General features: G+C 41.7%; 3 protein-coding genes across 6 annotated transcripts; 1 reads left to right on the forward strand and 2 right to left on the reverse strand.

The window, feature by feature from the left end:
* Positions 1-308: 308 nt before the first annotated feature.
* ddias (DNA damage-induced apoptosis suppressor) lies at positions 309-4,465 on the reverse strand. The gene is made up of 5 exons (XM_019866602.1): positions 4,061-4,465; positions 3,229-3,390; positions 2,959-3,067; positions 2,570-2,874; positions 309-1,964 (listed from the first exon to the last, which is right to left on the reverse strand). The coding sequence occupies exons 1-5, from the start codon at positions 4,180-4,182 to the stop codon at positions 863-865; spliced, it is 1,800 nt and encodes a 599-aa protein (XP_019722161.1). The 5' UTR covers positions 4,183-4,465; the 3' UTR covers positions 309-862.
* Positions 4,466-8,396: 3,931 nt separating this feature from the next.
* On the forward strand, positions 8,397-14,643 carry gnrhr4 (gonadotropin releasing hormone receptor 4). 2 transcript variants are annotated; one of them, XM_019866611.1, is made up of 4 exons: positions 8,397-8,714; positions 9,951-10,489; positions 11,969-12,173; positions 12,604-14,643. In XM_019866611.1, exons 2-4 carry the CDS (start codon positions 9,974-9,976, stop codon positions 13,101-13,103), a joined length of 1,221 nt encoding a protein of 406 aa, XP_019722170.1. In that variant the 5' UTR covers positions 8,397-8,714; positions 9,951-9,973; the 3' UTR covers positions 13,104-14,643. The 2 variants fall into 2 exon arrangements, with proteins under 2 accessions (XP_019722170.1, XP_019722169.1); XM_019866610.1 differs by having other exon boundaries at positions 9,970-10,489.
* A 421-nt stretch (positions 14,644-15,064) lies between these two features.
* On the reverse strand, positions 15,065-22,317 carry wdr93 (WD repeat domain 93). 3 transcript variants are annotated; one of them, XM_019866604.1, is made up of 16 exons: positions 22,019-22,317; positions 21,827-21,939; positions 21,063-21,264; positions 20,864-20,928; positions 20,702-20,780; positions 20,536-20,600; positions 19,969-20,038; positions 19,815-19,884; positions 19,685-19,749; positions 19,098-19,184; positions 18,870-19,001; positions 16,796-17,000; positions 16,237-16,297; positions 15,992-16,148; positions 15,504-15,690; positions 15,065-15,367 (listed from the first exon to the last, which is right to left on the reverse strand). In XM_019866604.1, exons 2-16 carry the CDS (start codon positions 21,929-21,931, stop codon positions 15,292-15,294), a joined length of 1,626 nt encoding a protein of 541 aa, XP_019722163.1. In that variant the 5' UTR covers positions 21,932-21,939; positions 22,019-22,317; the 3' UTR covers positions 15,065-15,291. The 3 variants fall into 3 exon arrangements, with proteins under 3 accessions (XP_019722163.1, XP_019722162.1, XP_019722164.1); XM_019866603.1 differs by having other exon boundaries at positions 19,815-19,887; XM_019866605.1 differs by lacking the exons at positions 21,827-21,939; positions 22,019-22,317 and adding an exon at positions 21,683-21,758 and having other exon boundaries at positions 19,815-19,887.
* Positions 22,318-22,504: the final 187 nt, after the last annotated feature.

The following is a 22,504-nucleotide window of genomic DNA, read 5'->3' on the forward strand; positions in this document are numbered from 1 at the left end:
CACTGGCCCCCGTTGGCCCCCCCCAGAACCGCCACTGCGTGCAGTTGTTCACAAAGAGCCCCATCTTTACTTGTGAATGACTCAGCAATTTAGGGGAGCTCCTTTTATAGTGAATCATGGCACTGCCCTGTTCCCAGTTAGCAGGTTAACCCGTGGGTTGTTCCAAACAGGTGTTTGATGAGCATTCCTCAACTTTCTCAGTATTTTTAGCCACCTGTCCCAGCTTTTTTGGAACGTGTTGCAGCCATAAAATTCAAAATGAATGATTTACTAAAAACAAATGTTTATCGGTTTGAACATTCAGTATCTTGTCTTCGTAGTGTATTCGATTAAATATAGGTGGATCATGATTTGCAAATCATTGTATTCTGTTTTTATTTATGTTTAACACAACATCTTAAAGTCATTGGAATTGGGTTTGTACATGACGGTGGTCATTTCAATTTAAAACACTAAAAGCACCAACAAGTAAGACGCCTGTGTGGTTTCAGACATTTATTTAATCTCTTCTGTTAAATTACAATCATACAGGTTGCGAAACCCGCTGAAAAGAAACTGCTGTGGGACAGTTTTACAAGTAGAGGCAAAATGAACATCATCCTCTCTCTGTCTCTCTCTCTCTCACACACACACACACACACAGAGTGAGCAGTTTCACTACCTTAAAAAAACATGTCTATGCTTTATAGAACAAAAAGTGCAGTGTGCATATAAATAAAGACATCCATCCGTTTTCTCTAGCAGTGATTCCCTATCAGTATGCCCGGGGCAAATTACTGTGCCGTGGGAAATTACCAAATTTTATTTACTTGTAATTGGTCAGCTCCACCATTTAAATAAAAGGAAGAGTGGACAGAAGTTTTCAGACGGAGTCCGAGAAGAGATCTCTGGACCAATCATATGTTTGGTCCTTAAACAAGGAAGCATGAGCTGCCATCTCATTGACTGTGTGATCCAACTGTGTGTTTCTATCACATACTGCTGCATCACGGTGCTTTGGTTGCGCTGGATCTGATGGCGGATTTTCCTGAGAGCTACCATTTTCCACTTTGAGTTCAGCAGGAGTGGGCAGGACAATGACAAAGTGTCCCTCTGATTGGCTCTGAGGCGCGTCACATTCACTTACCAGCTTCCTGTTCAAAATCCCTCCCAGGATCGCAAGGCTGTGCTTCCTGGATCGTCTTTTTGAAAAGTTTTTATGTCTAGTGGATGACAAAGGATATGAGGAAGAGGAGGAAGGACGCATTCTAACAATGGGAGTAGACTGAGATGATGGGATAAAGTCGAGACATTGCGGATAATCCCGGTGGGTTGTCATGCCTCGAGAAGGTGTGTTATGAACAGTGGCTCCTTTGACAAACTTTTGATGTCTCGGAGGCTGCACGTCTTCCTCGCGTGGATCCACTGAGCTTAAACCAAACAGGTCCAGAGAACAATTGTAGATTTCTTCACTGTCTTCATTCAGAACACGAGTGTTAGCGACGTCCGCTGAAATCCGGAATTTACTTCCTGGCGCCTTTGTGTTATTGCTACAAGTAGAAATGGATTCATTGGGCAAGTTTTTGTCTCTTATCATGGAGAAATATTTGTCTTCCTCATTCAAAAACGCTGTCAGACTCTCCGAAAAAGGCAAATCCTCCCACACTAACGAACATGTCACCGGTGAATCATTCTGTTGTCTGGAGGCCTGACTCTCAGAGGCCAGTGGATAATTCACACGTGAAGGCTTGGAGGGCGTCACATGGTTCAAAATGGAGGAGTTGGCATTTTCGGCAGGCCAGCATAGAGAAAATGGCGGGGTGTCAAAAAAAGTGCTCCGTCCTTTTTCTTTGCCAGTTGATTGGTTGTCATCGCATGTGCAGCAGTCTTCCTCTTCTTCTTCCTGCTCGGCAGATGAAGTAACAAGTCCCAGTGATTGTTGCCATGGCGGCGTGGGAGTTAAGCTGCCATCGTGGTGCTGCGACCTGTGAGGCAGAACAAATGTGACTGGAAGTGATGCTTCCATTTGCATGAGGCACCCGTGCTAGCTTTACCACACGCAAATCACCGTCGCTGAGGGGAGACGGAATGTCGTTCCGGACCGGAAGTTTAGAGCGGTGTCAACTGTATGAGAGCATATGATGAAGACTCATGAGATTGTGCCAGTGTACCTAATATTCTGGCCAGAGAACAGATGCACTACGGGTGGGCAAAGCAGACTTTAATCCAGCTCACTGAGAATTTACATGATCAAGAAGACTGTAATATTTCTTGCTTTAATACTGCATTCTTCTAATATTGGTTAATTAAAATATAATTATTCATTCATTTCTTTTAATTGATTTATGTAATTAAGTACTGGGTTATTGACTTGATGAATATAATGAAAACATTGTTCAACAATTTTACATTTAATAATTTTGTAACAGGTCATGGTCTGAATTCAATCACACTGTGCAAATAAAAGCCTGCCTCGTAATATACGACGACAACTCTCAAGACATTGCTTCCAATCTACTGTTCAATCACTATTTGCCTAAATGCTGCAGCTATATTCTTGTTTAATATTCTTACAAAACACACACATTACCTTTGCAGGGCGTGGGAAAAAAGACGGGACAGAGTGATGTTATTGAAGCTGCCGACAGCAGAATCTTGAGGAATCTGTAGTCGCGGTGTTGTCAGGATCCCGCAGGACTTGTTTGGATCAACAGACTCTCGCTGATGTTCTTCTGCTCTCCGAAGGAGTCGATAGTACCTAAGGACAGAGTGGCCTTCCAGGCCTGCGACTTTAGGGAAAATCAGCTGGGTGGCAGTAAACTGTGCCATGTCCTTGTGATCAAAGGCATCTGGATTATGATCTTTTGACCATGGGCAACTTTTTGAATCTGTCACCTGCAGAGCACACAGAGCGCCGGGGTCACAAACATACTGCAATTACATGACAGGCATTGTTTTAATACAAGACTTACAACACACCTTTATTCCAAAAACAAGATTTCTGCTAACAAAACAGTCCTCGACGGCCCTCGCCAACACTTTGGATCTGGTTGATGCTTCAAATGGTCCATCCGACTTCTCCAATACCCTGTCAAAGCACAAATGAATGCCAGACTGACCAATACACGTGTATGGTAGTTGAGACTGTTAAAATGATCCTTCAAACATTGTCTGAACAGATAAATGTTCACTATATTTACAGAAGTTGTTTAATCCTCTGCGACCGCAGCCTGAAGGATTCTCTTTCACCTTTGAAATTGAGTTGCGGGAATGCCAAAGAATGGGTTCAGGCAGCTGCCAAACACCGTGACTCCAAATATACTGGTGTCCCTGGTCACCAATAGTGAAAGACGATATCTGTACTCCAGCTGATCTCTCACACAGCTGTAGGCACACCTGGAACAACTGGATCTTTGATAGAATCACAAAAATGGGGAAACGTGAATACAAATACAAAATAGAGGATATATTTGGTCAACAAATTCATTAGCTCATTAAATTGACCACAGGTGTCAAACCTAAACAAGTAGCAGTACAGGGCAAAATGGCAGCCTCATGAGATGATTTTAAAATGTGTGGAATTTTCTCCTTAATTGGGGTGCATAGAACAAACCTGTATCATTGTTTAAAAAACATTTGTCTGTCCAACCCTGCCATTAGTACAGTGCAGCGCAGTTTCTAGCTCGAGACATTAGGCAGAACGTCACACATCACATGAACGAGAATAATATCGATGTAGTGTGTGTATAGTGGGAGCACTGTACAAACGCAACTTCGACAAGCATTTAAACAAGCTCTTCAGATAAAGCCATAGCAATAAATAATTAGCATTGGTGTTTTGACAGAATGTAATAAATACTACCGTGCTCCTTGTTATTGTATTTGTTTAAAAAATAAAATGTCAAGTGTTGATATTTCAATTTAAACGTCATTAAATGTGTTCCTGTTAACTTAATTGTATGAGCCTGGTATCACTATACTGTTTTCTTTTTCTTTTTTTACAATTCAGAATGTCAATTTACGGTTAGGACTCACTGCTCTCAAGAGCAATCACGGTTAGTGTTTGTTTTGATACTTTTACCTCGTCGTGTCGCGCGACTCCACGTCCATTCTGCAAAAGCAGTTTTTACAGCATGGATAAAACACGCAGGGATCTTGTAGAGACAGCACGGTACAGTCCACCAGAGCTCGTTGAACAGACATTTTGTCCGCCAGCGGTTAAAGTTTACTGCAGAGTGGAGGAGAGACCCTCGGCTAGTAGCTAACATGCTGACGTCTTAAGGCGAACTCCCTAAACATTACGCTTTTCGGCAAGTTCACCACTGCCACGTATTATTTATAAAGCCGCAACCAAAAACGGGACAAACAGAGGAAAATAAACCTGGTTAAAAGTAACACCGCTTTCGAAAATGTCAACCAATCATTTTCGTTTCTTCAAGTTTTCTTCTTCGCGTTCTACGCGCATGCGGATGCCGGAGGTGCTTGCTCACCTTTTGCCCCCTAACGGATTCTATCGGTGACGCACTAGTCCACAGTTCGAGAGATGTAATTTAGAAGAATATACAGAGCACAATGTCTTTTGACTTCTTTCTGTTGATTATTACTATACTATCACCGACCACTCTTCCATCCATTTTTCTAATTCGCTTATCCTCACGAGGGTCGCGGGCGTGCTGGAGCCTATTCCAGCTGTCTTCCGGCCGTAGGCAGGGTACACCCTGAACTTGTCATGACTTTTTTTTTTTTTTTTTAATATCAGAGTCATCAGGGAATGTGTGTGTGTGTGTGTGTGTGTGTGTGTGTGTGTGTGTGTGTGTGTGTGTGTGTGGCTGCGTGTGCATAGGCATGCTTGTGGGGATATATATTTGTGTATGTTGGGGGAGGGAGTCCTCTTTTTATGTTGTAATTGTGAAGTTTTAATTGCATAGCACTTTGGGTTGCATTTTTATGTGTGAAAAGTGCTATATAAATAAAGTTTGATTGATGATTAATTCATGAATAATAATAATATTAAAAATAAGGCGTAGTTATTTTCTTATTAAAATAAACAATTTGACATATCATTGCTGTTGGGTGGAATCATTGCATCTCCAAAAACATTACTTATCCGGACACCCAAGTTGTTGAAAAATGTTGCATAAGAGAATATTAAAAATTGAATTATCTTCAAGCTATTTGGGGCTCTTATGGCTGTAGGATTTAACATGAGTCATTGTCATTATTTTCCACATTATTATCTTGTTTGTTTCAGATGGTAACTACACAGACGACGCAGTGAAAAACATACTGCTCCACATAATGACGATCTTTTCCAAAACATGTCATCTTTACATTTGAAGAGCTTGTTTATCAGGCTCCGCTCTCTTGTCAGCACTCCCTATCTCTCACTCCGTTATTCATGCTGTACCTCTTGATCCTTTACTTCCGCCCGAGTGGTACCGCTAATGCAACATGAACCCAAAGAGTAGGCGATGTGATGTCACACATGCCCCACCTCAGTACCGATTAGCTAATGGCCTGTCCGTCGGATCGGCCCCAGATGCTATCTGACAATCATTGATGCAGCCATTTCATGTGAATTTGTCATTAAACAAGTGCTGATAAGAAGAAAAAAAAGTGCTCAAGAATGGACTAATCATTAGGCAAACACAGACAATTGCAACCTTCTCATAAAAACTGATTAATAAAGTTTTCTTAGGGACAATTTAGAGCGTTCCATTAACTTGCCACGCATGCTTTTGGAATGTGGGAGGAAACCGGACTACCTGGAAAAAACACATGTCGACACAGGGATAACATGCAAACGTGGAGTTTTAAGTGAAAAGGTACAATAGACATTATTATTGATAATATATTATGTACTTACATATTAGATGGTCACCGCGACCCTTGTGAGAAAGCGGTTCAGAAAATGGATGGATGGATGTATGATATCGTCATGAAAGAATTATGAAAAACGTGTAATATGATTAGAAAAAAAGTATTTGAACTGGTAAATCTCTTCAGTTGAGTAAATAAACACCTCTGGCCTTTTTATCCATGTATGTGACAAATAAAAGTGGAGTATAAGCAGACTTATGCCATCAGATAATTTATAATTATAGTCTCATTTGATATTTTCACAGTGATGTACTGTGCAGAATACCCTTTCTAATGAGAATGTTTAAATGTAGCATGTGAAAATGAGTGCCACCGCCTGAAAATGGCCCCTAAGGGAACAATTAAAAAAATGATAGTGTTCTTGCCTTGCAGAGCTTTTTGGGTGAGTAAGAAAATGGAATCAACAGTATTCCAGCCTAATGGGCAAACGTGATGTAATGTGTATGATGACTGTGCCTGAGTCAGTGCGTACATCAGGAGATGTAGGATGAAGATGTGATGCAAGACAAGATGTAAATGGCAGTGCTGCTCAAGTGCACTTAAGAGATTTTTTTTATAAACACATAATGTTTGAAGATTATTGCTGAACGTGTGTGCAAAGACTGAGAACTATGTAGTAGTAAATTGTGGAAATAAAGGACCCTACACTTGGAGGCGGGTGCCCGTAACGCCTTGCGTAAAAATGGGCGCATCTTCATTTTGGTGCTGGGGTGTTTGCGTGTTTGGGGCCGTGCTGCGGCTCTCTGGCCGTTCCGGCACACGGAGCCGCCTCGCCCGACGCGCCTGATAATGTGGTCACAGAAATTAGATTGCGTGTGGCGTAAACTCGGATACATCTTAATTTTTGCGCTGTGACCGGTCTAGTTTAGTGATGCAGGTAATCATCCCCCACCCCCACACACCGTTACTGCCCCCTTACGCAAACATATCTATCTAACTGCGATACAAAGTAACCTTTTCCATCTGCACGAGCACATCATGTCCCTTCTTTCATGACCTTTTGCGAAACCACAATAGATGCTACAAGCGCCCTGCGTATCATGACAAGATAAACAGAACAGCTCAAACAGTATCAAATTTGGTAATTTGACACATCTTCTATTCAAAGGGAGGTGTGCTCACAAGATAATACATGTTTTGGGTCAGCGTGTTCCTTGACCATCTACCGTGAAAGCAACCAGGGAAATTAATCCACCTAGACACATCTGGTGATCGCGCCCATACATGCAACAAGATTATCGAATGATGGTCACGGTGGTGTTCTTTGTTTTGATTTTTTTTGACTGTTTGTGGATGCAGCGAGACTGCAACAATATAAGGGAATGCAATAGAAAACTATTGGGTGGAATGATTACCGTAATCAAATAAAATATCCAAATTATTGTAAGGGGAAAAACTCCATAATTTACCTTCCTGTGTGTATATAGACCAGGTGTCCTAATACTTTTGGTTAGTGTGTCATATGCTATATGAATAAGCAGACAAGCAAGAACAAGAATGTGAACCCTGCGGAATTACCTAAATTCCTGCATAAATTTGCCATAAGATGTTATCTGATCTTCGCATCACCACAAAAGAGCAGCATAATACAGTTCTCTTTTCATGTTTTTGCGGAACACAACATGTATACGTCACAGTGTGAGTGGTGGAAAAAGTATGCTACTCCCCCAGGCTAATTATCTCGAAGATAATTGGAGCCCAATCATTGTGACAAGATTGGAGGAGTGGGTAAAGATGCTCTTTCCTGTAAGAACTCTCGAGGTTTGATGATGCTTTTATCAAGAAGCAAGAAAAAAAATACACCCACTCACATCTCATGCTAAGATGTTTGATTATATGTAATGCTAAACTTAAAAGGCCCGATCCTCGTAGACTGGCACCCATGCAGTTGGTATAAATACGGTTGCAACTTAATTTTTCGCACCGACGTGTTTGGCGCCACTTTGCGCCTCTCTGGGCATTCTGGCACACGGAGTTGTCTGCCCTTGACAATTTGATAACAGAAAGTGGTCTGCACTTGGCGTGAAAACGGGCATGTCGTCATTTTCGTTCCGAGGCAATGGTCTTGATCAGCGCGTTTGTGAATTTGGTAGACTACGACTCACTGTGCGTTCCTGCCGCCCCCCCAGTGCATCTGCAAATTTGGTTAGACTACACTACGGCTTAACATGCAATAAGGACTGCGTGATACCTGCATGACAACTAAGACATTTAAATTGCTAATGTGTTTAACATTTTTTAAAAAATATTTACCGCGAGGATGGTTTACTAATCCAACAGTGGCGGTTTCTTGTATGTAGAATATGTCAGGCAATACAGGGCGGCAAACGGATTTCCTTAGTTCCTTCTTCATGACACTTAAATCAATGGCATTTGTATTGGGAAGCAAAAAGTACTGTAATTTATTTATTTTTTTTTTTAAGAGAAAAATAGTCTTCTGAATGTCTAATTTCTATTTGGAATTTAGTCTTATGTTTTGTGATGTATGATGTCTGACAGGCTGAACTGATGTCTGTTCATGAACATGGAAACGTAAATCAATCATTTGCCATTCATCATTAATAAGTTATTTTTGTAATGTACAACTAATTTACAGTAGTGCACCAAATATATTTGGGCATGGTTAGAGGTGGGGCCACACCTTTGCTCTTCCCTCATTGGCACACAGGCTGCATGTGGAGGCGGCAGCATGTGTGTGTGCATGCATTCAAAGAGAAGCTCTTCATGCTGGACTGACTGTCTTATTTGAAGGCTGCGTATACATTGACAAAAGCTTTTTTTTCCCCCCCTCTCTCCCGGAGGGCTTTATTGCAATTATTACCAAGCATGCACAGAAGCACATTTCCACAAAGCGAGTAAGTACAATTTCTTGAGGATTTCCACTCAAGCTTAGAAATATATTTTGGATAAAATATTGGACCATAGTATCATTTGATTAATGCATGCAATTTACTTTACAGTACGTTTTGTGTGTGTGTGTGTGTGTGTGTGTGTGTGTGTGTGTGTGTGTGTGTGTGTGTGTGTGTGTGTATTTAGTAGGACCTAAGATGCCATTCATATAGTTTAAGTAGATTTGTATGTGTGTGCAAAAATGTAGCATATAGTCCACATGCCCTGTTAGAAAATTAATTCCAATCTTATTTTTCTTTTGAATTAAATATTCATTATTTACAGCAGTAATAATAGAAAAACAAGTGCAGTGTCGCTGTTACAGTGTGAGACTGTGAGTGTAATAATTCATTAGTAATTGTCGTCAGTCTTGATAATTTGATCACTAGATTAATTTAAAAGTTTTTTTTTTTTTGTTGGGTGGCACAGTGGACGACTGGTTATACGTCTGCCACACAGTAGAAGTCCAGGATACGAATCTGGGCTCTGGCCTCACTGTGAGGAGTTTGTTTGTTCTCCCCGTGGCTGCGTGGGTTTTCTCCGGGTACTCCAATTTCCTCATGCATTCCAGAGACATGCATGGTAGGGTGAACGAGCAATCTTGTCTGTAGGCGTGATTGTGTGTGTGAATGATTGTTTGTCTATGTGTGCCCTGTGATTGGCTGGCAACCAGTTCAGGGTGTACCCCCCTACAGCCCATAGACGGCACCAGCACGCCCGCGAACCTCGTGAGGATAAGCAGCTTGGATAATGGATGGATGGATGGATGGAATGTTGAAAACAATCTTATATGACTTGCCCCTCATTCAAAATGAATCAGGTGTGATTAAACGGTGCACTAAGGGTTAGCACGTCTGCTTCATCTCGCAGTGCATTTTTAACAGCGACATTCAAGAATAACAGTTATTTTATTGCACTTTTAAAAATGTCATTCCAGCTTTGTCAGCATCTGATGAATGTAAGTAATAAAGTAAATTGCAATCGAACTTAGTTACTTTTAAAATCAAGGAATAAGAAACTTAACCAAGTTACTTTTAAAGTCAAGTTATCAGTAAATTACTTTTATGGTATCCGTAGCAACACTGCACGGTGGTTGGGAATCACTCATCCATATGACTTGAGGTGTTAGTTGTCCCCCCGTAAAAGGATTTGCATGTTGCATACAGGCTGTGGCTCACCCATCATTTTTTCTTCTGGTTGAGCAAAATGCATCCTCCTCAGGAAAATGGATGCTAGTATGTACCAGGTATCTGCCGAGCTCCAGCCCGCCAACGGCAGCTGCAATGTGTCGTCGCTGTGCCTTGATCGCCGCGCCGAGTTGCCCACATTCAGCACCGCCGCCAAAGTCCGGGTGATTGTCACCTTCATCTTGTGCGGCGTGTCGGCGTTCTGCAACCTTGCCGTGCTTTGTGCGGCCTACGCGGACAGCAAGCGCAAATCCCATGTCCGCGTACTGATCATCAACCTGACACTGGCCGACCTCTTGGTGACGTTCGTGGTGATGCCCGTGGATGCGGCGTGGAACATCACGGTGCAGTGGCTGGCTGGCGACTTCACCTGCCGGCTCCTGATGTTCCTCAAGCTCCTGGCCATGTACTCGGGCGCCTTCGTCACCGTGGTGATCAGCCTGGACCGGCAGTCGGCCATTCTCCATCCGCTGGCTATCAACGAGGCCCGGAAGAGGAACAGACTCATGCTGGCGGTGGCGTGGACCATGAGTGTTTTGCTGTCAATCCCTCAGGTCAGCTCACCTAAAATCAAATTAGACCAGCACTCAGTAGAAGGCCCACACGGCCCCACTTAATTGCCATCAAGGTTTCTCATACCGTGGCTTGCGTCTAAGATGCACCCATCCATCAATCCATCCATTTTCAACAGGGCTTGTTCACATTAGGGTTGCGGGTGAGCTGGAGACTATCCCACATTCCCAGCTGATATTAGGTGAAAGGCAGGCTATACCCTGGACTGGTCACCGGTCCATTGCAGGGCACACATAGACAAACAAATTTACACTCAATCACACTTATGGACAATTTAGAGTCTTCAATGAACCCCAATTTGCATGTTTTTGTGAGAGAAAATGCATACAAATGTGGGCAGGTATTGGACATCAAACTTAAGACTATTTATTGAGCCACATGATACCAAGACAAACAAGAAGTGTAACAAATTTACTGCACATGGACAAACGCTTATAGATGCCCTCATCAGGGTCGCATAACAACAGCCTGTCAGTGACAGGACACATAGACAGAGACAATTATTCACGCATACATTTACCCCTCAATAAATCTAACATGCATGTTTTTGGAATGTCGGAGGGAGCCGCACTTCCTGGAGAACCCCCCCGACGTTTGTTAAGTACTATATGAATATGGATGGGCTACATCATTCCTTAGAGATACATAACCTGGGACATAATCAGCATGTTTAAAATGTTTTCATGAAGCCACAGGGTTATGTTTTAAAAATGAATAACACAATAGGGAGTCTTTATGTTTTAGGCCACACGACGTCTTGTGGCCTAAAACATTTAAAACATAAGCAGACCAAACATGGAATGGTACTCATTCAATCAGAAACTGCAGATCCTGCACAGTATGCCGTATAAATTATATATAGACAATTATATAAATCCGACATATAAATATAGAAGCACATGAGTTGAGATGAGGTATACACATATCCAACATATATAAACATACAGGTACACTTAATATATAAAACTCGATTTAAAAGAACATAGAAATCAGGAAGGGGGGAAATACAATTTGAAAGCACGATATATTTATGTGAGCGTGTGTCTAAACTTTATAAAAGGACGTTGATCAGGAAAACGGCAGAAGATAACTACAGATAAACAGGAGAACACAAGACATCCCAGTGTCCAATACGAGAGTAAGATAAAATGCTGCACAACAAACGGCGAAGACCTAAGACTTGATCTGGTTCTCTTCTTGGTGTGGCCGCCGAGTTTAAGACGAATAATTTTCTCCGCGGTACATTTCGTATTTGCAAGTGTTTCATGTATTGTGCCATATAGTGGCTTCAAATCACATCTCTACAAGTCTTAATTATCAGTCTTTCTTTCAGGCTTTTAGCCATGACTGTACTGTCAGGCCAAAGACGACTAATGTTGAAAGCTACATTTTAAATCGCAAAAAGGAGAGAGGCTGGCTAAGCTGAACAACAGCATTAAACTGTCAATGTTCCGACTCAGATGTTCCTGTTCCACAACGTGACCATCAAGCATCCCAAGGACTTCACGCAGTGCACCACACGAGGAAGTTTTGGGAGACATTGGCATGAGACGGCATACAACATGTTCACCTTCTTCTGCCTGTTCTTGCTGCCCCTGGCCATCATGATCACATGTTACACCAGGATCTTCTTCGAGATCTCCAAGCGTCTGAAAAAGGACAATGGTAAGTTTGAACACATTTTCAATAGGGTAGGGCTGGTCAATACGGCCCTAAAATCAAAACTCTGTTTTCATAAAAATCAGATTTACAATTTCATCATGGATGAATGGATAGATTCTTCTTTTTTGCATTTAGAAAAAAAAAATGACGATGACAATATGTATGTGACAAGTGTGTAAGCGTCTTTCGTCGGCCACGTTGCAAAATTGCCTCAGTCAGTTTTCAATATGTTTTGAAAACGAGAAAAAACACACGGTCCGTGGCCAATATGTTTAAAATTTTTCATTTCTCTTTTGTTTCCAGAAAATATTAAAAAATGACATAGGCAATTATGCTATGTGACCAACTATATATATGTGTGTGTGTGTGTGTGTGTGTGTGTGTGTGTATATATACACAGTGCGTGGATCACCTTTATTTATTCTTCTTGTAGTTTCCTCCACTGAAGTACATTTACGCTGCTCCAAGAACAACATCCCCAGAGCTCGCATGAGGACTCTAAAAATGAGCATCGTGATCGTGTTGTCCTTCATCATCTGCTGGACTCCCTACTACCTGCTGGGGCTCTGGTACTGGTTCTTCCCTGATGACCTGGAAGGGAAGGTCTCCCATTCGCTCACCCATCTCCTGTTCATCTTCGGCCTAGTCAACGCCTGCCTGGACCCGCTCATTTATGGCCTCTTCACCATTCGCTTCCGCAGGTTCCACCGCAGCTCGCGAGCTACCAGGGACACGGACGCCAACACGGTTATAACCGGATCTTTTGCTGGCGCAGACAATGCCGTTCTGCTAAAACGGAAGGCCAGTCCCGGTAGCCACGAGAGGTCCCCAATGTGCAGCGATAATGACAGCGGGCTGCCAGGAAGCTGCTTTCAGACAACAGGCAACATTGCACAGAGACCTGTACACGGAGAACCGGAGAGCATCATCTGAAGGGAATACAAATGGAACAATTTGGTTGCATGGCATTTGTATTTGTGTTTTCACACAAAAGTTCACATGTACGCGATATTGACGAATGCAACACACAAAGCAAAATCCATAAAGGCATGGTTGGTTGAGGTTGGTGTGGAAGAAGCCCATCAAACACCTTTGGGGGATTCTGTATATTCTCAATGAATAGATAAAAATTGCATTTTCACTTTCTGTGCAAAAGCAAGGCCTCCCAATACGTTAGCATCATATTATATCTGTGTGTACAGTGGTGTACCATATTTAGAGACCTCAATATGAGGCTGTTTTAAATTAAAATCATACAAAAAGACATTGTTTCTGGGGGTTAAAAAAAAGGACAAAAGTAATGGCACAAGTAAAGGGGACCAGTAAAATGGAATTATTAACATATGTGTTCAAAAAGTATAGTTTCAAAATTTGTCAATAGTATTTACATTAAAAAACATTTATTTGGAAAACAAACTGTCTAGGTAAAACAAGGCAAGACATTAAAAGAAAATATACAAAAACTCATTTAAAAAAAGCCCTAGACTATGTTTTGAATTTCCAAATATTCAAAAGGGCTGAGTTGAGCAAACCAGCCACATTGCAGGAATGAACAAACTTAACCATGCTGCTTTCAAAAGCTGGTTAAAAAGGTTTGCCCGCCAAATGTATGTCGTGGTATTCTTGATTAAAAGTATTCCATGTGACTTAGCTGTCCCTTACGGGTACAAAACAAGCACACTTTATGAGGAAGCGCTGTACGGATCCTCTGCGTGATGTCAACGCGCTCCATACACAGCGACTCAACTCTAATGACTCCTCAAGGGGATGGCTGCCTTTTATCAGGGCTGAGTCAATGGCCAAATGACAAAGGCCATGTTTTCCCCCTGAATTAGAATGTACACAGAGAAGCTATAATGGAACACAGCTTGATCCTAAATTAGAAGAGGACTACGATCACATCTGCATGAAAAAAATATTCTAACCCCGTAGCCGTAGAGTGCATACGATTCCATGTGTTAAACACTATATTTAAAATTGAAGTGCATTTTCCAAACATATTGGGGGATGTCTTATGGAGTTGATAGGAAGTCAAGGTCAGGGGGCTTTCATGAAATATTCTTGTATGGGACAAAATGATTGTCATGCGTGAGAGAAATTTATCCGTTATTATGATCCATACATTATGCTGACTTCCACTTATTAACACAGAGTTTTTCTTATTTAAAGCTGAGGTCATGAATAATTAGCAATGTTAAACCTTCACCCCAAAAATAGTCATTTGACCCCAACCATTTTCATTTTTTATTTTAATAAGCATAAAAGGTCAAACTGTTGACTGGAAATGAGTAATGCAACAACCGCAGTGTGTTTACGAGCAAACTGCTGGCAAAGGTGACAGAGGTGCAATATTTTTGACTCGGGCACCTTTCATTACCTTCTCAATGACTTTGCAGATCTTTGGCAACAACAACTGTATACCTCTCCAAATACATACTTGGTTTTTGAGCACAAATGAAAAATCCATATCTGATCCCATTACCTTGTAGTCTCATACAACGAATGAACCACGGACGTATACGAATAATGAATAAATCTCTGAAGCTGAGGTATCACCCTCAATGAAAAAAAAAACTGCTTGGATTGAAATGAGAGTTCGATTTTCCAACAGAGACCTTGTTGGAACAATGTGCCATTGAACCAGAACACAGACACACATTCATTGACATGCCACTGTGCTGAATCATTTAAAATGGAACTAACCTTATGTTAGATGGCCAACCCGAGCTGGACTGAGAGCTTGGGACACACCCCAGTAAACCGCGCCAACTTAAAGGCACACATCAACATATGAATACTACAGCATGTGTGTGTGTTTATGATTTTCAGTTTTATTGAACAGTGTATTGCTCTACATACTCTTTTTTTTTTAATGTTTTTGTATTTATGTCTTATAAACCAGAGCTATCTTAAAAGAAATATGGGCTGGAACAGATTAATGGCATGACAGTTCATTTGAAGGGGGGAAAAATGGATTTGCTATACAGAAGAAGTAAATTGAGTTGCAAGCTTGGTCCTGGAAGCAATTCAATTAGTAAGTCAAAGTTACAACTATATGTCTGGTTCCCATGAAAATGTCACATCTGAGTAAAATAGAAATGACTTGCTGTCCATTACGCTTTTATGTGGTGGTGGCACACCGCAGTCGCTTCCAAGTCTGCGTTATAGCTTTGTGCCTCTCATCCATTGACAGCGCTCTGCAAATGAAATGAATGTCAAATATTCAAGTGCACATAGAAATATCATTGAGTAATTACAGCTTAACAAAACGTTCCAAAGTAATAGCAAACACGTAAAAGGCGGGAAAAGGCAATGAGGTAAAATTTTGCAAACCTTTGCTGGAGATACAAGTTGCAGGCATCCTCTCCGGTCACTACGCTTGTTTTTTGTTGCCACGGAGATTCTGGATATGAAACAATATACGGCTTGATGGCGTCATGCTCATCAAAACGCAGCATGAGTAGTTGACTCTGATGATGGTCGTCGAGGGAGGAAGTGCCAGGGATAGGCTGCTGGTCAGCTAGAGGGGACAATAGTGTGTATAATTTCCCCCGAATAAGCGCATCTCAATAAATGAGTACATCATTGAAAAAGTTCGTTAGGCACCTATGAAAATACGAAAACATAAATGGAATGTGAGGCCATTACACAATCCACTTCTATTCGAACTTGGAAGTAACAATTCTCCAGTATTTGTACAAAAAGGCCTCCGCGCCTCCTCATTTCATCTTTCATATAACTGCCAAGCTCTCTACTTGTAGAGAGTAGAGAGCTCGTGAATAAATGCCCCCAGGAGTTCGCCTTTTTTTTTTTTTCTGTACCTCGTATGAAGAGAATTCGCTGATTGACATTCAGAGAATAGATGGGATTGCAGGGGGTAGCCAGCTGATGATGAGCAGGAAGGCTCAAGACGCACACCGTGGCTGTGTTGACGACATCTTGCAGGAACATTTTCCCATTTCGGCGCACCACCAGTGACTTTTCCCAGAAACGCAAAAGAGAACAAAAACAGGTTTGGCAACAGCTTGATTCATCATTTACGCTTTCAATAAAGTGTTTTCCCTACCAGGCCCTGAAGGAAGGACACTGATGCAATAACGGTCGGCAGGTCGCCACAGTCTTTTGGCCTGCAAGTGAAATAAGTGATGAGAATTTATTTGAATCAGAAATGTGTGTGTACAGTAAACCCCCCGCATATTTGATTCATTTAGACATAAGTAGTGCTTTGCCAACACCTTGTGGAATCTATCGGCAATTACAAACTCTTGTTTGGGTGGGCATCAATGTATGACAACGGGTGTGCTGGGGGGCGCGTGATTAAAAAAAAAAAAACGCCTTAGTCAGCAGGAAAGCTCACTGAGATTTTGCACATTTTCACCTTTTCAGGGTGCGTGTGGCGCAGATCATCTGCAATAAATGCGGGTTCAATGTATTCAATGTATTATGACTTCAAGCTGGCGCCGCGAGAGTGGCTGCCTTTACAGCAGCTCCTATATTTTGTTCTTCTACTTCTTCTTTTCATAACTTTGGTGCTGTGAATTGGGAATTTCTCTATTATGAGACAAATAAAGGTGTTCTTATCTTATCTTATCTTCAATGTAGAAATAGCAAAGAGCCTCGGGAACCTTGGAGAGAGCTGCTCAGTGCGGGTTGCTGCTCCTCGGCCCGTGCTTATGACGTGAACGGCTCCGCTCTCGCAAAGCGTCACAAGGTGGATTTCACCCGCGATTAAAGCCTGGGTATTATCGGGGCACGCAGGCCAGTAATCCACAAATTGCAGCCTGAGGAAGGCACTGTCTGTTGAGACTCCGGAGATGGACAACGGAGAGCCTGAGGGAGAGAAATATGCGGAAGTCACAATCACACGGCCTCATAGCTAAATTGAAGGCATTAATAAGCCGACAAATGTCTGTTACCTTGGCAGTCAATCAAACGCTTATCTTTCCACGGACTGATGTAGCCTCATTATAGTGTTTTGGCTGAGTTCCTCAGAGGGGGGAATGCTAAATATATCTTTCATTGGGTCACGCTATCATAAAATGTGCAGCTGCGTACCAGAGCTGCGGGGGGCTTCTTTCAGATGTCACAGCAGCTGGCTCGCATAACCACGCTCTATTTTTGTTTACCTTAGCCACTAAAGTGAAATTTGGAGCTCATGCTTCTTACTCTTAATCAAAAAGTGTGCACATGGGAGTCTAATGCGCACTCAACAGATGCTTCATTAGGTACAACGGCCTCACCTCATGAGATCAAATCGAAGAGCTTAACATCTATCCATCCATTTTCCGAAACGCTTATCCTCACATATTAAATGTTTGTTTTTGAGGTTTCAATATATGTATATTTTTAATGGTGGGAAGAAATTTAGGGACACATCATCAAAGCCATTTGGTGCCCATTTACATGTTGTAAATTTATCGACACGTTGGAAGGTTTTAATCCGAGGTACGTGCTTCCAAGCGGAATTTTTTCCTGAGGTAACCTGAGGTAAAATAATAACAGCAAATTGGGGACCATATATGAGCACAAAGGAAAATCAGATGAATGGACATTATGGATTGGGGTGGTGGGGGAGACCATTGCATGTTCTCCCCAGGCCTGCATGGGTTTTCTCCGGGTACTCCGGTTTCCTCCCACATTTCAAAAACATGCATGGCAGGCTGATTGAACACTCCAAATTGTCCCAAAGTGTGACTGTGAGCGTGGATGGTTGTTCGTCTCCGTGTGCCCTGCGATTGCCTGGCAACCGGTTCAGGTTGTCCCCCGCCTACTGCCCGAAGACAGGTGGGATAGGCTCCAGCACCCCCCGTGACCCTTGTGAGGATAAAGCGGATTGGAAAATGGATGGATGGATGGATGGATGGAAGAAAAAAGAAAAATAATAGTAATTATGTCATTTCTGTAAGCCAAGGGAAAAAAACGATTACATCAGAAATCGTACATTTTGGAAAAATAATAATTTTAAGGATGTAGCGCCTGGTTCTAGAGCACATAGTGTATGGATTGTGAATTTAAGTGATTCAATGCATATCTCTACGCTATAATTTAAGACTGATGTTGTGATGCCAAGTCGCAGTAGTGGTGTAGTGGTACACTCGCCTGACTTGTGTACGAGCACCATGGGATCAGTTCGTGCTCAGCGACGGTGTGGATGTGGGTGTGAATGATTTTTCGCCTTAATATGTGCCCTGTGACTCACTGGCAACCCGTTCAAGGTGTCGTCTGCCTTCCGCCCCAAGTGAGCTGGGACAGTTTCCAGCTACCCCCCCCCCCCCCCCCCCCCCCCCCCGACCCTGTTCTGGATAAGTGGTGTTGAAAATGGATGGATGGATGTTTTGACGCCACAGCGTGCATGGGGTGGGGTGTTTTGTAGCACGCTAACAAGCATGCAGCGAGTGGTTTGACAAAGCGAATAGCACTCCTGCTGAGCTTGTGACTCAAAGGAACAAAGGGGACCTGGCAGGAGTCACAGAATTCCTTGTACCAATCTTTTCAATCATCTCCTCTATTGACTCTTATCTTTTCTGGGACATGTCCCCTGTGTAGGCAAGACAAAATGTCTTTCACAGATGTGTCACAAGCACAAGCAATCATGTACTAGCAATGGCAAAGATAAAAATCACTTTGAATTCCTACATGATTTTTTTTTTTTTTTTAAATGAAACTATCAATTTGATTATTGATGATGGACATACTCACCAGACAGCCTGTCCCAGACACACAGCAAATCATTGCTGAGGCCAAGCGCAATGAAACGAGTGCATCGACTGACGGCGGAGCAGATGATTTCAGCTGCGTTGGGCCACAGCACCAATGGGGACGGTTCAGGATCTGCTCTGCAACAGAAGAGGTCAAACATGTTCGTGATGCAGCACTTCAGCTTTTGTATGGATGCTGAATCTCGAGCTGTATTATATCTTCATTGACCTTGTTTGGCCTTTGGAGTTTTGGATAGTGTCAGGTAGAGAAGATTGTAACTTCCGTTCCACCAAAAACAAACAGCGTGCGGGGATCCTATAAGATGGGAGGGAATGTTAGCAAGGATATTTCCTGGAAATAACTGAAATCACGATTATTCAGTTGATCGCTTATTTATTTTTTATTTTTTGTAAGAAAACATTAAAATGTAAAATGGAGTTTACTTGCCATACACTTGTAAATTGACTGGCGTGACATTTAAATAAACAATTTCAATGCATCTATCAAGTGCAAATGATTAACTCAAGTATGCTCACTATAGTATTAGACATTGTACAATATTACATGCGCATAATAATCGTTTTTTTTACCATTATGTTAATTTTGTAATCGTTGAGTGTAATAATTGTAACTGGAATAGAATTTTGCACGGCCCTTCATTTGGTTTAAGTTCACAGTAGTCCAGTATTGTAAATGTACAGTCTTGATGTATATAGCATAAGATCGCGCAATGTAGTTTTGGTCTTGCAAATGCACGAGATAGTTTGAAAGGTAGCACGATGCCAGTAACGGTGTCACACTTCTCCGATACAAACCTGGCTTTGCTTTATTCTTTTCACAATTTTGACCACAGCGCAGAAGAAAGTGTGGAGTGCATTGTCTGGAAAAGACGCAGCCCAATTAGCAACAGACAGTCTCAGCCTCCTGTGCAAGCTTTTGTTTTACCTCGGCGGCTCGCTCGTTTCATCCAAAACTAAGAAGTGAGACAAGATGGTGGTGAACTCTGTCGCGGTTGCAGCTAATCAACAAAAGCATGTGATGTTATTTTCTGCATTCTCGATTGGATTGTGTTTTTTTTTTTTTTTTTAGATAATAATACCTGTTGATGGATTGACTCTATTGACACGAACAGCAGGCGACCATTTCATGTTCGCTGAAATTTTGGGATCCTGTAAAAAACGCAATCACGATTCAAATTGGTCCATATTTCATTTAAAAACATTAAGTATACATGTCCAAGGCCATATAATACACAGCACAGTGGACCCCTGCTATTCATGGGGGATAGGGACAACTTTGAAGAGTGAAAAGAATGATAGGGGGGAATTTTTTTTTCAACCCCAAAAATTCAGCGAAGAAAAAAAAAAAACGGGGGGCAAATCGGGAAAAATAAAAAATATCGGTATTATGGGGGAAAAAAAAAAAACTTAAAAACTTCAAATATGCAAGTCCGCTGGTGCCGAACTGTGAGTATCCGGGGGTCCACTGTACATTGAAGTGGGGAAACTATGCAAAAAATGTATGATTTTGAGAAGAGAGCAAATGTTTTTTCCACACGGTATATCATGTTCTACGATACACTACATAATATGTTGAAAGAGTTTTGATAATACGTTTGGTACACTAAATAGTACTGTATTTACAAGAACAAACTAGACTATACTACCTTTAACTCTCTCAGCCAGTCCTGGATGGGAAAGTAATAGATTTCGAGCCAAATTTCACTATTGCCTGAAATGAGATATTGAATGTTATGTTCAAATATGAAGTCTGAATTACAACTACAAAAACAAAATTGTTGAAAATGGTAAAATGTAAAGAACCCAACTTACACCTCATTATTATAGCGCCATGTTCGCCTCCTTTAGATATTTCAAAGGACAAGCAAACACTTCTCTTGTTTATATCATCCTGAAAAAAGGAAACAAAAGTGAATCAAATACTGTACGCATTCCGTATGAATGCAACAACAGCACTGTTTTCCCAAAACTCACCAGCAAGTTAATAACACTAAAGGGATAAATGCCTTCTAAGTTATACACGAAGACTCTGGCAACACCTGAGGAGACACCGTTTTCACAATTTAACTTTCATTGCCATGGAAGATGTAGATTACACACAAATGATGACATGCAGAATGTGCTGTTTAAATCTCCTCAAATGACACAGGACGGCCGAGTGCATAGGACCAACCCATATCGTCAATCGTGCCGAGCAAATAGACAGTTTCACTGGTGCGGGTCATGTGAATGGAAGTAATCTCGAGTCTGTCTTGCAGCCACTCGGACTCACTGCTCAGACTACTCGCATGCCACACAGAAAAGCCGCCAGAGTGACCCAGGCTAAGGTATGTGCCGTCATCTGAAGAGGCCAGGCAATTGGTGTTCTCTGGAAGCTGCAGGATGACACAGATAACGGTAAAAACAAGTTGGACAGAGAAATAAGTGAAAACACGAGAAGAAATGTAGTTCTGAGAACATATTTAATTTCAAAATAGACGCCCCGCCCCATACTGTCGTTCCATTTCTTTGACATGTTGCATCCTCCACTCGAAAAAATAAATGCCAGACTGAAATGGATGTCTCTTGTTCGTGTGTCAGGGTAGAGGTCTACACAACATGCAGCAGGTTACTAGAATGCATTGTGTGACGCAATACATTAATTGATAAAGTTGTACTATGTATGTATTGGTGTTATTAGCAGTTGAATTTGAGTAAATATTTAACTGTTTTTTGTTTACATTTTTTTTTAAACAAACCGTGACTTCTTGACAGTAAAACAGCCAGTAAAAAAGACTGGTATCGGTCCAATACCTGTATCAGTATTTTGTATCGGTACTCGCCCATCCATACTCAAAATGTAGTAACTGTATGTCTTAACCCGAGACCCGTATACGATAAAAATTAACTACCGTGTACTATTAGCAGTAGGAAAAGAAGGCAATTGAAAGTCCTTACCTGTGTGGCAATGGTCAAGTGGTACGTGGCTGGTTTCTTTATGAATTTCCTCGCACTGGCAGCAGCCGTCATTTCTGACTCTGTTGAACCTTTTCTGTTATACATGGACAACCCTAATAAAGAAAAGCCATACAACTCACATATGCCTTGAAGTTATTCCAGTCAAGTCAAAGGAATTTAAAACTTCCATACCTGTAAAGTTGCGTTAGCTAATGCCAACTGTTGAAAACATGAAGCTAAACATAAGTACGTAGCATAACGCCATTTATTGCTACGCTCGCTGGTTTTAATGAACCGCTTGTTTACTTACCAATTTGTGGTGTCCTTTTAAAACAGATTATTAAAGTGTAGAATTGAAAACGGTCGCCTGCGAATTGAGACGACGCTTGAAGAACTTCTAAACAAATTAGAATTGAACTAAGATTTTGTGTGCTCGCGTCCTTGTCGTCTTGACAACAGCGTTTCCATGGAAACGACGTACTGTAGTTTCGTAATGTTGTCGAGGGGTGAGAGAGCGGAAGCAAGCAAGAGGTCAGATGCACTCACCTGCCACTAGTGTTTCGTGTAACGAGTGCCAAAAAAAGAGCTGTTTTTGGCAGGGCACCATCAGAAGTATATTTACCTTTAAAATATTATTTTGAAACCATAAACCTGGCTAGAAACACCACTTGAATTAGC

This window comes from Hippocampus comes, unplaced genomic scaffold (assembly GCF_001891065.2).
Source record: "Hippocampus comes isolate QL1 unplaced genomic scaffold, H_comes_QL1_v1.1 scaffold82, whole genome shotgun sequence".
In the NCBI taxonomy this organism is placed as follows: Eukaryota; Metazoa; Chordata; class Actinopteri; order Syngnathiformes; family Syngnathidae; genus Hippocampus; species Hippocampus comes.

What these genes read in the sequence shown, in the direction of transcription:
- ddias (XM_019866602.1), bottom strand. Translation starts at nt 4,182, where the DNA reads ATGTCTGTTCAACGAGCTCTGGTGGACTGTACCGTGCTGTCTCTACAA. An exon ending in GAGTCGCGCGACACGACGAG is followed by an intron (nt 3,391 to 4,060) that starts GTAAAAGTATCA and finishes ATTCTATCAAAG; the next exon opens with ATCCAGTTGTTCCAGGTGTG. An exon ending in TTTTCCCACGCCCTGCAAAG is followed by an intron (nt 1,965 to 2,569) that starts GTAATGTGTGTG and finishes TCTGCCTCACAG; the next exon opens with GTCGCAGCACCACGATGGCA.
- gnrhr4 (XM_019866610.1), top strand. Translation starts at nt 8,686, where the DNA reads ATGCACAGAAGCACATTTCCACAAAGCGA. An exon ending in TTTTGCTGTCAATCCCTCAG is followed by an intron (nt 10,490 to 11,968) that starts GTCAGCTCACCT and finishes GTTCCGACTCAG; the next exon opens with ATGTTCCTGTTCCACAACGT. An exon ending in GCGTCTGAAAAAGGACAATG is followed by an intron (nt 12,174 to 12,603) that starts GTAAGTTTGAAC and finishes TTCTTCTTGTAG; the next exon opens with TTTCCTCCACTGAAGTACAT.
- wdr93 (XM_019866603.1), bottom strand. Translation starts at nt 21,931, where the DNA reads ATGTATAACAGAAAAGGTTCAACAGAGTCAGAAATGACGGCTGCTGCC. An exon ending in TTAGTGTTATTAACTTGCTG is followed by an intron (nt 20,781 to 20,863) that starts GTGAGTTTTGGG and finishes TCCTTTTTTCAG; the next exon opens with GATGATATAAACAAGAGAAG. An exon ending in TGTCCTTCCTTCAGGGCCTG is followed by an intron (nt 16,149 to 16,236) that starts GTAGGGAAAACA and finishes TTCTGGGAAAAG; the next exon opens with TCACTGGTGGTGCGCCGAAA.